Raw genomic sequence first — 14,261 nt, 5'->3', positions numbered from 1 at the left:
CGATCTTGAGCTGATGTTTCAAAGATACTACAGTGCAAATATGGCAGGGAGTGAGGCAGGCAAGCTGGGTTCTGGGGCTCAGAAGGAAATGGCAGAAAGGGCCTACTGACCCCTCATCCAAGGGAAAATGAGCTCTTCATGGTGTATTCTCAGTACCCAATGACCTCAGTTCACGCTCTAGCCTCATCACTTCTTAGCATTTTAATTAATTTCTAATCTTTATGTCATCACCTATTAAATAGGGCTAAAATTTCTGGTTCCCTAGATGTGAAGCATAGTAACTTCTAGTTATTGAGCCTGACATTCGTGAAGTCCAAGTAAGATACAATGTGTGAAAGCACTTTGTAGGTTCTAGATGGCCATGCCTCAGTATTGTTGCCATTGTTATTACTTCTGGCATCAGCAGAGGCCAAGAAAAAGACAAGGGCTAAGTGATACATAGACTGAGAATCTGTCTTAGTCTTTCTGTAGGGTGCTGCTTTTGGTAGTGTGATAAGGTAGGCTAACTCATTCTAGGTCATCTTGTACTTCCTGCCAATCCTTTGGTACCACATGCTGCTGAAGCTCCTTACTCTGTTACCTTGTCTCCGTTATTAATCATCATTATGACTTAGTTGGACTCCTATAATTAAATGCTGTTACACAATCAAACTTTATAGATGCCATGAAACTTTGCATAATTTTCAGCTACAGCTGTTTCTTCGAGTGAATTTCACAAATCATAGATGAATTCTGTGCATTCTCCATCCACTGCCTCCAGCATAAATTAAAGCAAACTCTTGTGTTACCCACATCCCTAGTCACTGTTAAGTTTATGCGGATATGTGTGTATATGTGTTCATGGAGAAAATGATGTTTGTTGATTTTATTACTGCTATTAAATTTTCGTTCCAAATAGAAACCTTGAAGGCCTACAATAAGTTCATATCATATCCCAAAATTCTGTTCCAAATTCAGCCATTGAAGGCATCATTTTCAATAAATTATTACATGCTGAAATTTTGCATATATTCTCCGAAGAACACAAATGAGCACATTGGTTTCCAGAACAATTTAACATAAGCTTCAGAAGGCTCACTAGATAAATTGGTTTCATTTGCTGAAGAGGAAATTACTGTTTTCTACATTTTTTTCTTTGAAAAAAATCTCCCATGATGATAACACAAATCTGTTTTCAACACATAAGAATGAAATGGAGTGTGGGTGGGGACGGAAGAGAAGGTTCATTAAGCCCATTTCGAATAAGTCAGACTAGTGGAGCCAGAAAGCTCTCCATGGCATGTGTGAAGTTTATGTGAAATGGGCAGCTGTTCCTGAGTAAAATGCAAGTGTTTGTCTAACCTGTTCCTAGGACTTGCATCATTATGAGAGAAGCAAGTGAGCTGTGGACTTTGATCCAGGCTTCCCTGGATTAACAGGATTGGGAAGGCGAGTCCAGATAAGAGGATATTACGAGCTTGGAGAGAACAGACACTTTTGGCTGATTGATCTCTAGAAGATGCTGAGGTTCTGCACAACAGGATGACTTCCATTTGCCAAATGCAATTATAATATGACTGTTTTATTTCTCTGTATTTCCACTCTAATTCTGTCACTATTCCCCAATACCAGGAGAAAGTTAAGCACTTTTGATCTTCCAGAACTTCACTAAACTGGCCTTGTTGAAAGACATCTACAGTTTCCCATCTCTGCCTTTATGGTGCTTACAATTTTCAATTGGATTTCAGAATTGTTAGCAAGACTGAGGGGCTGGGCCAAATATTGTCTCCTCCATGAGGTAGTATGAGCAACAGTAATTATAGCAGTAACAGGTAGGCAATATGTTAAAGAACTCTCTCCTTCATTCACGTGCCTCTTCAGCATTGAAGCTGACCACAAACTACACAAAAGAAACTTTGAAAATTAGCATGGCTTCTATCCATTGGTAAATAGGTTAAGACGAGAGAGTCTTTTTGCTCAGTTTCTCCAGACAGCTGAAGTATGGTAACAATTATCAGTACAGAGTTGTGCTCTTAATGTGAAGTCACATCACACCTTTACATCAACCAAACTCCTTATAGTTTAGCCTTCAGGACTAAAGCCATTTCATGCTTTCTTTGACTGGTCTTCAGTTTCAAATTTCAGACTGGAAAAAGTTTCTGGGACAGAGAAATTTTATTTGCCAGTAGTGTAAATTGTACCAAACTTCAGAGTTTTCTTCAACTCCTTCAAATGCAAACACAAAACAAACAAACAAAAATAACCACAACAAAACAACCACACTCATGTTCACATGCATACACATATGTCCATATAAAATAGAGGTATGAGTAGAAATATAGTGAAATTCCTTAAGAATTTTATTTTTTCATTTTTTTCTCTTTTCAATTCAGAGATATTTCTAAACAACTGCCTTCTCACAAGCGAGAACTGCCTGAAACAACTATTTTGAATTCCAGAGGCCAGAAGAACACTATACAACATCCAAGGAAGAGGAGAAGGAAAAAGCTGATAAACTATGGTAAAGAACAGTAAATTGCTCTCTCCACACAATGGCTATGGGTGCTCATCCCCAACTCTCATGGCAGGCTGCCATGGGGTCCAGCCCCTGGCTAGCTAGCTGATGAAAGAAAGGGAAATAAAAAATCCTCTTTCCCAAGTCCAAGGATGGGCATGGCCAATCACTCATCAAGGCTGTGAATTAGCAACTTTGGATCACTGGGGTCCCAGCTTTGAGGGCAGCCATTGTTTCAACTAGCCCCAGACAAAGGTGACAGTAGATAAGACCTAAAGACACTATGCTTCCTCAGGGTTGCAGAGGACAATTAGTTGAAAGGGCTGAATCTGCTGGGTAAGACAGGAAAGCTCAGTTTGGGGAGCTGTAGAAGTTCCTGACATGCTTTCTGATCTCCAGCCCAGGGCACTTTGGAGAGTTCCAGGCCCTATTTCAGCTGGAAAAGACTAACTTGGGAAAATCCTTGCCGGTGTTCCCATGCATCCAGAATTTGCCCTCTAAGCAAAAGCAGCTTGAGACAATGAAAATAGTGTAAGAAACTATAGAGGCAGAGAATCCTAGACAGGGGCTTGCCTTCTTTTAACACCTGTGAGCGGGAGGTCTGTCTCCTTGGAAATAGAGGGGGCATTTAAACACCTGTAAACAGCAGCACTTCAAAACATCTAATATGCCAAAGGCCAGAAAAGACAGAGAAGCGCATTGCGTTTGTCTTGAGCAGACCTTCCTGATGGAAGGGCTGAAGCTCAAGAAAATTTCCGTGTTATCAACAGCTGGCTACAAAACCAAGAAACAGACATCTCATAGAATAAAACACAGAGTTAACATTTTTAAATATTAAAATAAGAATTGTAGGAAGATGATGGAGCAGGGAGCTCCAGGACTCAGTCCTTCCACTAAAACAACTATTTAACAGCCTGTAACTGTCTGAAACAACTATTTTGAAACTTCAGATGTCAGAAGAAAACTGTAGAGCACTCAAGGAAGAGCAGAAGGAAGAAAGTGATTAACTGCGGTAAAGAACAGTAAATTGCTATCTCCGCACAGTGGCTACAAGCAACCATTAGCCACTCTGATGGAAGGATACTGTAGGTTCCAGCCCCGGGCTAGCTCACTGGTGACAAAAAGACAAAAGAAATCCTCTTCCCCAAGACCAGGGGTGGACACAGCTGATCATGATCAAGGCTGTTGATTAGTGATTTTTCATCACTTAAGGCCCTGCTTAAGGGGTAGCCATTGTTTCAACCCCTCCCTGGACAAAGGCAGCTGCAAACATTGTTTCAACCCACCCAAGCTGGAGCAAAGGAGAACTTAAAGATGCTGTGCTTCCTCAAGGCTGCAAGAAACAGTTAGCTTAAGGGCTACATTTGATGGACAGGCCAAGAAAGCTTGGCTTTGGGGACATGTTAAAAAAAAAACTCCTTGAGCCCTTCCTGATCCCCTCCCCAAGGTACTCTGGAGCTGGTCTACACCCCCTCATGGGTGCTAGGCCCTGTTTCAGCTGAGAAAAACTGACTGGGGAAAGTCCTGTCTGAAGTGCTCATCTTCCCAGAATTTGTCCTCTTGACATAAGCAGCTTGAGACAACAAAAAGAGTATAAACTGTATAAAATATACTTGGAGATTTATTGCTTTTTTGAATATATAGTATAATTCGCAATTTAAAAAATGCTAAAAAATGCTTACAGAGATGAAGGAAAATACTGAGAAAAATCTAAAGGATATCATGAAAACAATAAATGAGCAATGTGAGAATCTTAGTTAAAAAGGTGAAAATTCTAATAAGGAACCAAACAGGACTACTGGAGTTGAAGAGCACTATAACTGAAATGAAAAATTGCCAGGCGGGTTCCAAGAGCAAACTGGAGTTGGCAGAGTAAAAAATCAGTAAAACCAAAGACAAGACACTTGAAATGAGTAAGGCTTAGGATCAGGAAAAAAATTCTTTTTTTAAGCGAAAATAGCCTGACACCTCTGAGAACCATCAGGTGTATCGATATATGAATTATGGCAGTAACAGAAGGAGAAGAAAGAGAGAAAGAGGCAGAAGGAATATTCAAAAAATTGACAGAGTACTTTCCAAATTTAGAAAAAGACATAAATATGCACATCCAAGAAGCCTAGAGAACAACAATCAGGATAAACATTAAGAAAACCAAATGTAAAAGACAAGGAGAAAGTTCTGAAAGCTGTGAGAGAAAAGCAATGCATTATGGATAAAGGAGTTTTTATTAGATTGAGTGCCCATTTTTCAACAGAAACAATGGAAGCAAGAAGGCAGTGGGTCGAAACACTTTAAGTGCTGAAAGAATAAAACTAACATTTCAAGAATTTTATATTTGGTGACAGCTTTCTTTAAAAAATGAGGGAGAGATTAAGATATTCCCAGATGAACAAAAGCTGAGGGAGTTCATCACTACTAGACAAGCCCTATAAGCAATGCTAAAGGTAGTTCCGCAGACTGAAAGGAAAGGACACTAGACAGTGGCTCAAAGCACCATAAAGTAATAAAGACATGCAGTAAAAGTAACCACTTGGATAATTATAAATACCAGTATTATTGCAGTGTATCTAACTCCATTTTCTTTCTACAGGTGCTGCTAAAATGCAAAAGCATAAAAAGTTATGCTACATCTATAGTTTTAGCCATACAATGTATCAAGATACAAATGGTAGCAAGTACAAAATAAAAGCTGGGGGAATGCAGGGGTATAGAAAAAGTATATGTGTCTGCTAGGAAATCAAATTGGTACCAAACCAAGTATGATAGTTATGGATTTAAGATGCTAAATTTTAACCCCATGGTAACTCTACAAGGAAGATAAATGAAAAAATATTCAGATAAAAAGTAGAACACATTCAATATGGTATAACACAAAACACAAATATATATAAAATTATGCATTATCAGAAGAAATGAGGACATAAAAGATATGACATACAAAGGTGAAATAACAAAATGGCAGAAGAAAGTCATACAATATCAGTAGTGATTTTAAATGTAAATGGTTTGAACTCTTTAGTCAATAGGCAGAGATTGATAGAATGGATAAAAAAGCAGGACCCAAACATATACCATCTGCAAAAACTCATGTTAAATTCAAAGATACAAGTAGGTTAAAAGTGAAAGGATGGTAAAATACATACGATGCAAGTAGTAACCAAAAAAGAGCTGGGAAGCTATACTAATATCAGATAGAATAGATTAAGTCAAAAATTGTTTTAAAGGACAAAAATGGTTATTATATGCTGATAAAGGGGACAATTCAATAAGAGGATGTAACAATTATCAATTATGTGTACCTAACAGCAGAGCTTCAAAATATATGATATATTTAAAATATATTGATATATTTAAAGGTAGAAGTTGACAGTTCTACATTAATAGTAGGAGAAATTAATACACCACTTTCAATTATGGATAGAACATCTAGTCAAGAGATCAAAAGGAAATACAAGACTTGAATGAGACTCTAAACCTACTAGACCTAACAGATATATACAGAACACAGAGAACACATCACCCAACAAAAACAGATTACACATTCTTCTGTGCACATGTATCATTCTCCAGGGAAGACCAAATGTTTTCACAAAACAAGTCTTAACAAATTAAAAAATATTTAAATCATACAATCTATATTTTTCAACTGCAACAGAACGAAGAGAGAAATCAGTGAGGGAGAAATGGAAAATTCACAAATATATAGAAATTAAATTACATACACTTAAACAACCAATGGGTTAAAGAGGAAATCACAAGTGAAATTAGAAACTATTTTTAGAAAAATGAAAATTAACATAAAACATACCAAAACTTATGGGATTTAGTGAAGGCAGAGTTGAGAACCAAATTTATACATATGAATTCTTTCATTAAAAGAGAAGAAAGACTTCAATTCTGAGATCTAACCTTGAAACTGAAAGGACTAGAAAAAGAAGAGCAAACTAAACCCAAAGCAAGTAGAAGGAAGGAAATAACAAAGATTAGAGCAGAGATAAATGGAATAAAACAAAAGCACAATAGAGAGAATCAACAAAAGTAAGAGTTGGTTCATAAAATTGACAAACCTTTACCTAGACAGACAAATTTAAAAAGAGAGGATGCAAATAATGAAAATCAGAAATGAAAAGGGAGACATTACTACTTAACCTGCTGATATAAAAAAGACTATAAAAGGATACTATAAATCACTGTATGCCAATAAATTAGATAACCAAGATGAAATGGGAAAATTCTCATAAACACACAGACCACCTACACCAACTCAAGGAGAAAGGCAAGATCTCAACAAACTAATTACTATTAAAGAGATTCAATCAGTAATAATAATTTTTAAAAACCTACCAACAAAGAAAAGCCCAGGACCAGATGGCTTCACAGGGGAATTCTAATTCTGCTTAGACTCACAAAAACTTGAGGAGTAAACACTTCCTAATTCATTCACTGAAGCCAACATTGCTGTCATATGAAAGCCGTACAAAGATACCACAAGAAAAAAAAAAAAACTACAGGCCAATATCTCTTATGAATATAGATGCAAATATACCCAACAAATACTGGCAAACTAAATTCAACAACATATTAAAAGAATTATACACCATGATCAAGGGGGATTTGTTCCAACTATGAAGGGTTTGGTCAACATAAGAATATCAATTAATGTAATACACTGCATGAACAGACTGAAGGGGATAAATACATAATCATCTCAACACATGCAGAAAAGGCATTTGACAAAATCCAGCACCCCTCTTGATAAAAACATTTAGTTCATTGGGAATAGAAGGAAATTTCCTCAACATGATAAAGGGTATATGTGAAAAGCTCACAGCTAACATCCCACTTAATGATGAAAGATTGAAAGCTTTTCATCTAAGATCAGGAACAAAACAAGAATGTTTACTGCTACCACAGTTATTTAACACTGTACTGGGAGCTCATGCCAGAGCAATTAGGCAAGAAAAACAAATAAAAGGTATACAAATGGAAAGGAAGAAGTAAAATATTCCCTATTTGTAGATGATGTGATATACAGAAAATCCTGAAAAATCCATAACAAATTTCTTAGAGCTAATAAATGAATTCAGAAAAGTGGCCAGGTACAAGATGAAACCCTCAAATCAAAGTGTTTCTATACACAAGCAATGAACGATCAGAAGACAAAATCCAGAAAAAAAATCCCATTCACAATAGAAATGAAAAGAATCGAGTATTTAAGAATAAATCTAACCAAGGATATAAAGTATTTGTGCACAGAAAACTACAAAATATTGCTAAAAGAAATCAAAGAAGACACATAAATGGATCCACATTCTCTGTTTATGGTTTGAAAGACCAAATATTTTTGTGCTGTCAATCCTACCCAAAGTTACTTACAGATTCAAAACAGTTCCTATCAAAATTCCAAAAACCTTCTTTGCAGAAATGGAACTCCAATCCTCAAATGTAAATGGAAGGTTAAGGGACCCTTAATTGATAAAGCCATCTTGTAAAAGAAGAATGAAGTTGGAGGACTCACAACTCTTGATCTTAAAGCTTATTACAAAGTCACAGTAATCAAAACATTATGGTACTGGCACAAGGAAAGGCATGTAGACCAATGGAATTGAAGTGAGAGCTCAGAAGTCAACCTTCATATTTATGACCAACTGATTTTTGACAAGGTGATAAAGACAACACAATTGGGAAAGAATAGCCTCTTCAACAAATGGTCCTGGAAAAACTGGTTCTCCATTTGCAAAAAAAAAAAAAAGCAGGATCCCTACATCACACCTTATATAAAAAATTAACACAAAATGGACCAAAGACCTAAATATAAGAGCCATAACTATAAAACCCCTAGAGGAAAACTTAAGGAAGCATCTACTGGATCTTGTGTTAGGGCAATGGTTTCTTAAACTTTATACCAAAAGAAAAAAATAAATGAGACTTCATCAAAATGAAAAACTTTTCCACCCCAAAGGACTATATCATGAAAATAAAATAACAACCTACAAAATGTGAGAAAATATTTGGGAATCACGTATCTGATAAAGGATTGATATCCAGACTATATAAAGAAATCCTCCAACTTTTAACAAAAAGGCAAACAACTCACAAATAAATTCTACGAGATGAATAGACATGTCATAGAAGATATATCAATGGCCAGAAAGCACGTGAAAAGATGCTCACAGTCAGGTAAATGCAAATCAGAATCATAATGAAGTATCACTTCACATCCATTAGAATGGCTGCTATCACAAAAACAGAAAATTGCATGTTGGACAGGATACAGAGAAACAGAAGTACTCCTTCATTGCTTGTTGCAATCTAAAATGGTGCATTCACTGTAGAAGACATTTTGTTGGTTCCTCAGAAAGTTAAGTATAGAATTACCAAATACCTGGCAATCCTACCTCTAGATAAAAACTCCAAAGGATTGAAAACAGGTATTTTCACACCAATATGTATAGCTACATTATTCACAATTGCCGAATATAGAGGTAGCCCAAGCGGTCCTTCAGCTGATGAATGGATAAACTAAATGTGTTCTGTAAACCCACAACTTCTCTAATAAAGGATGAAAACTCAGTAGATCCTTAACAATAATTATTGCACATTTACAAGTGCATCGCTGACTTCAGGAGTGAGGAAGACACCTAAATTACATATATTTGAGATGAAGAGATCATTGATAATTAAATCCCAATATGGCTTAGTGTCACATCTTTTATTCACCACCAAAGCTTTGAAAAACCATATTTTAAGAATAGGAGTCAGAGCACTACAGTAACGCTAAAAATGAATGCCACTCAGTAGATATAAACCTTTCCAAAAGATATGAGCCAAGCATAATACGGGTCTGTTCATGCCAGCAAACCTGCGATTATGGATGCCTATTATGAAAACAGTATGAATACACCCCATCTATCAGCACAGCATTTCTTCTACAGCTACCAAAACACTGGTGATACTGACAGCCACCCTCCCTTGAGGAAAGACATTCTTTCTTGGGTAGTTTGTTCATCATGAGCTACTACAACCTTCTCCTTTTCTGGGTAGCTCCATTTCATCAGTTTTAACTCCAACCAATATGTTCAAATTCCTTAGCTTAATGTTATTAAGGATGCACATAAACTTTATCTTATATTAAACAGCCATGTAAGAAATAAAAAAAGGGCGGATCCCTTCAACAAGCTGATTTGATTAGTCAGATATGACAATATGGAAAGTAGCATATTTCAGGTAACAGAGGTAATAAAATATGTAATCCACAGAACAGTGATTACTTCAAAAAGGGAGAGAAACTTCTGAACTACATTTTCAAGCATGTAGTAAGAGTCTTCGTCAATAATTTCAGAAATAGATATATCCACATAATATGCTTTTTTACAGATTAAAAATGAAAAAAAAGACATGTGACTAAAGAGATGGTAGTAGTGTTGGTAGAAATCAAGTATTCAGTTTTGGAAGGACTTCATAACTGTGTGGTCTTCATCATTATTTATTATCACGTAGCTCTATTCGCTGGAGATTATTACAAGATCAAACTAACACCTTTGTCAAGAACCCTTGTTAAAGAATACTGGTAAATTAGTATACATAACATAAACACATATGTATATGTATAAATATTTTTAAGTGCACGGATATTTCTCATTTCCTCCACCAGAGGTCAGAAAACAACAATACAGGAATATGAAAATCTATGAATAAAGAGAATATTAAAGAGTGATTTTCTCTAGGTAAGATTATGAGGCAGTTTTAAAATTGTCATTCTTTACCTCTATTTTCTAAGTTTTAAATAATAAGCATGCATTACTTTTGCAATAACTAAAAAGCAATGGCCTTTATCTTCATTTTAAATTTTATAAACAGCATCTGGAACATAATATGTATTTTACCTTGTATCAAGTCAGGGATACTGCTTTATAACATATTTTCTTAGCTGCACATAGGTTATTTGAAATAATCTAAGAAAGTGCATTTGGCAAGCACTATGAAAAATTATTTAAGTGTAACATTGTTTCTGCAATTGATGACAGTAAGCAATCTCTTTCCAACAAGCAACTTGATGTCAGCCATAAGATTATCATGCAAAATAAGGCATCCTGGACTGAGCTCTGAATTGAAGAGGAACCCAGCAAACACAAAGACAGAAAAGTGAATATAATCTCTGGTCACCTGCTTTGTTGGAGAAACCTAAAAGACATCCCAGGTTTCTGGGAAATCAGTCTGTGCAAGTCTTAAGGGTAGAACAAGGAAATCATAAGAAATTAGTCAACGTGACCTACATTTGAAAGTAAAGAAACAACAGAGAATATTTACTAAGCATTGCTGATTGATTTTCAACAAATCACAGTATCACCATGCTAAATCTCAGGAGTTTACAGGTCTGAAGAGTATTAGAATTAAAACATCCAATAACCAATTATAAATTGTTTGCGCTTCTGCAATTCAAATTGCTCAAAATTTTAGTGAAGTATTCTGGACACGAGTGTTTTGGGTGATTTATAGAAAATCAAGACAAAGAGGCTAATATTTAATATTGGTTGGTATATAGAAGAGGGAAGAATTACAAGACATGAGATGGGTATCAGTGGAAGCAGGAAACCACAAATCACAAATGATCATGGGAATGTGAGAGCCAGTGAATTCGCAGAAATCTTGAATCTCCACATTCACAGAAATTGAATTAAATTCACAGTAATTTCGCAAAAGAGGAGATATAGAACTTGAGCAACTTTTTATGAAATATCAAGGAGTAACTTTAGCTGATATGCGGGACACAATGATACAATTTCAATATATTCCATTAGGCATATTAAAAATAAAATTCTTTAAAATGTAAAGTCTAGGACAACATTTATAAAACTCTACACAGATTTTTGTATAACATGAAACAGCCCATAATTTGCATGGAATATTTATAAATCAATCACAATTGTTTTTTTATTTACTGGCTTTGTTAAAATTTTTACCAAATGAACAATATCAATTTGTCAAAATCCTTCCTCAATAGCACCTCCCACTTAATTCCCCTTTCATAACAGTGAATACAATTCTCAGAATGGCTGAAATAGAGTATCATCCAGAAATGCAGAAAATTCTCTAAATCATCTGGCACTTACTTATGGAAATACCCATAGAGACACCTTCAAATCCTTCAAAGGCTGGTCTAGGCTTACCTTTACATGGTGGATCAGATGCTCTACTTCATTCACTTTGTAGGTCTCCAATCCTAGCTCCTTGGCTAATCTTAAGATACGATTCTGGGTTGGCCCAACATAGGATCCTCCAAGGTCCACATATTTAACCTTTTGGTTCTGTTTTCCCATGAAAAAAAAGAAAAATAAATATTTATGAAAGTATTATTTCTAAGATAAAAAAACAGTCCTGAAATAAGCAAATGTATACATTGGCATTTCACAGGTTATAGATATTCCTTGAGGTTTATCCATGAAGAATTGGAATCTGTTCTCAAATCTACTTCATCTATATGACTTAAAAGTTATTAAACCAATGTCTAAGTTAAAACAAAATTTATTGAATTTTGAAAAGGCAAGAGACTTCTGAACTTCATCATTCACAATATATTATAAAGTGGTTTGACTTTTATTGTCTTGAAATTGTAAGCTATGAAATGTTGATGAATTTCTCTTTACTTAATATCTCAAGCTAATTTTGAGTCACCTAATGCTAGAGGAAAAGTAAAAAAAGGAAATTATTACTTCTTAAATGGTTTGTTAATCCAGATATTTGACAGTATTAGGGCATATTTGGTCATAATTTAGATCTTTGAAATTGTTCATATATATACATATACATATATGTGTGTGTATATATATATGTGCGTATATATATATATATATATATATATATATATATATATACACACACACACACTTTTTTTGCCTTTTAAAAAAGGAGAATTTATTAAGGTGCAAGATTACAGTTCTAAGGCCATGAAAATGTCCAAATTAAGGCAAGGCTATAAAACGTCCAAGCTAAGGCATCCAGGGTACAAGAAGGTCAATGGCATTCAGGGTTGCTCTTTCAGTTGGAAAAGCACATGACAACATCTGCTAGCTTTCTCGCTAGGCTTCTTCCATGGCTTCCCTGGGGCTTTGTCCATTCTGTTGGCTCTGTTGGTTCTGGTGGCTCTCTAGCTTCTTAAGGGGCTCCAATAAATGACCCCACCTTGAATGGGTGGAGACACATCTCCATGGAAACCACCTAAGAAAAGGTTACCACACACAATTGGGTGGGTCACATCTCCATGGTCCTTTTTGTAGCAGCACAACCTCCATTCATAAGTATACAACATCGTTTGCCAATCTACTTCTCCATTGGTGCATTCATCAGGCATCATGTATAGGGCCCAAAGTTCACAGTCCATGACATTCTCAATTTTAGATAATTTCATTGTTCCCAAGAGAAAGAAAACCAACAAACACACCCTTGCCAAATAGGAAATCTAAACCTCCTCTTAACTCTTGTCCCTGACCCCATTATTTACCTCTGCTGCTGCTGTGGTAGTGCTGATGGTTTCCTTTTGAACATAGCTCATAGAATGCAATAGCAGTTTTTCCCCTATACCCTGGACTTAAACATTCTTTGTACAAGAATTTATCTTTGAAGTAATTCTTGCGAGAACTAATTCATATTTCTAATGTTAATCAGTGGGACACATAGGTCTATAAAACCCATTTCAATGCATCTTCAATATGGTAATATTATTTATAGACCCAATAGAGAACTACCTTAACTCCTATCCATTCCCTTACATTGGAGTTCAACCTCATTAGCTAATGGTTCACCCATCTCTAGCTCCTATGGATCTCTAAGTCCACTATATTCTGTATTACAGCCTCTTGCTGGTCATAAAAGTAGAATCATACAGTATCTATCCCTTTGTGTCTGGCTTATTTAACTCAGCATTATGTCCTCAAGGCTCATCCACTTTGTCATGTGCTTCAGAACGTCATTTTGTCTTACTGCTGCATAATATTCCAATGTATGTATATACCACATTTTGTTGATCCTCTCGTTTGTTGATGGGCATTTGGTTTGTTTCCATCTTTTGGCAATTGTGAATAATGCTGCTTATGAACACTGGTGTGCAAATGTCTGTTTGTGTCGTTGCTTTCAACTCTTCTGGGTATATACCAAGTAGTGCTATTACTGGGTCATAGGGCAACTCGATGTTTACTTTCCTAAGGAACCACCAGTCTTCCATAGTGGCTGCACCATTATCCATTCCCACCAGCAGCTCAGAAGTGTCCCAGTTTCTCCATATTCTCTCCAACATTTATAGTTTCCTGTTTGTTTAATATCAGCCATTCTTACAGGTGTGAGGTGGTATCTCGTTATAGTTTTGATCTGCATTTCACTTATAGCCAATGAAAATTAGCATTTTTTCATGTGCTTTTGAGAAAAATGCCTATTGATATCTTTAGCCCATTCTATAATTGGGTTGTTTGCTCTTTTGTTGTTGAGTTGTATGATTTCTTTTTATATACAGGAAATCAAACCTTTGTCTGATATGTGATTTACAAATATTTTCTCCCATTAAGTTGGCTGCCTCTTCATCTTTTTTGACAAAGACTTTTGAGGTGCAGAAGCATTTGATTTTCAGGAGTTCACATTTATCTATTTTTTCTTTTGTTGTTTGTACTCTGGGTGTAAAGTTCAGGAAGCTACCTCATATTACTAGGTCTTGAAGAAGTTTCCCTACATTTTCTTCTAGAAGCTTTATGGTGTTGGTCCTTGTATTTAGGTGTTT

The 14,261-nt window shown here is 35.8% G+C and overlaps 1 protein-coding gene across 1 annotated transcript in view; it reads right to left on the bottom strand.

The window, feature by feature from the left end:
* The window catches only part of MAOB (monoamine oxidase B), a 130,262-nt gene that overhangs the window by 61,693 nt on the left and 54,308 nt on the right, over positions 1 to 14,261 (bottom strand). Inside the window, exon 3 of the mRNA XM_077146643.1 lies at positions 11,665 to 11,802. Coding sequence (XP_077002758.1) covers positions 11,665 to 11,802 — 138 coding nt within the window. The remainder of the gene's footprint in view (positions 1 to 11,664; positions 11,803 to 14,261) is intronic.

The sequence above is a fragment of the Tamandua tetradactyla genome, chromosome X, assembly GCF_023851605.1.
Source record: "Tamandua tetradactyla isolate mTamTet1 chromosome X, mTamTet1.pri, whole genome shotgun sequence".
Taxonomy (NCBI): Eukaryota; Metazoa; Chordata; class Mammalia; order Pilosa; family Myrmecophagidae; genus Tamandua; species Tamandua tetradactyla.
This window is presented reverse-complemented; position numbering and strand designations above follow the sequence as displayed.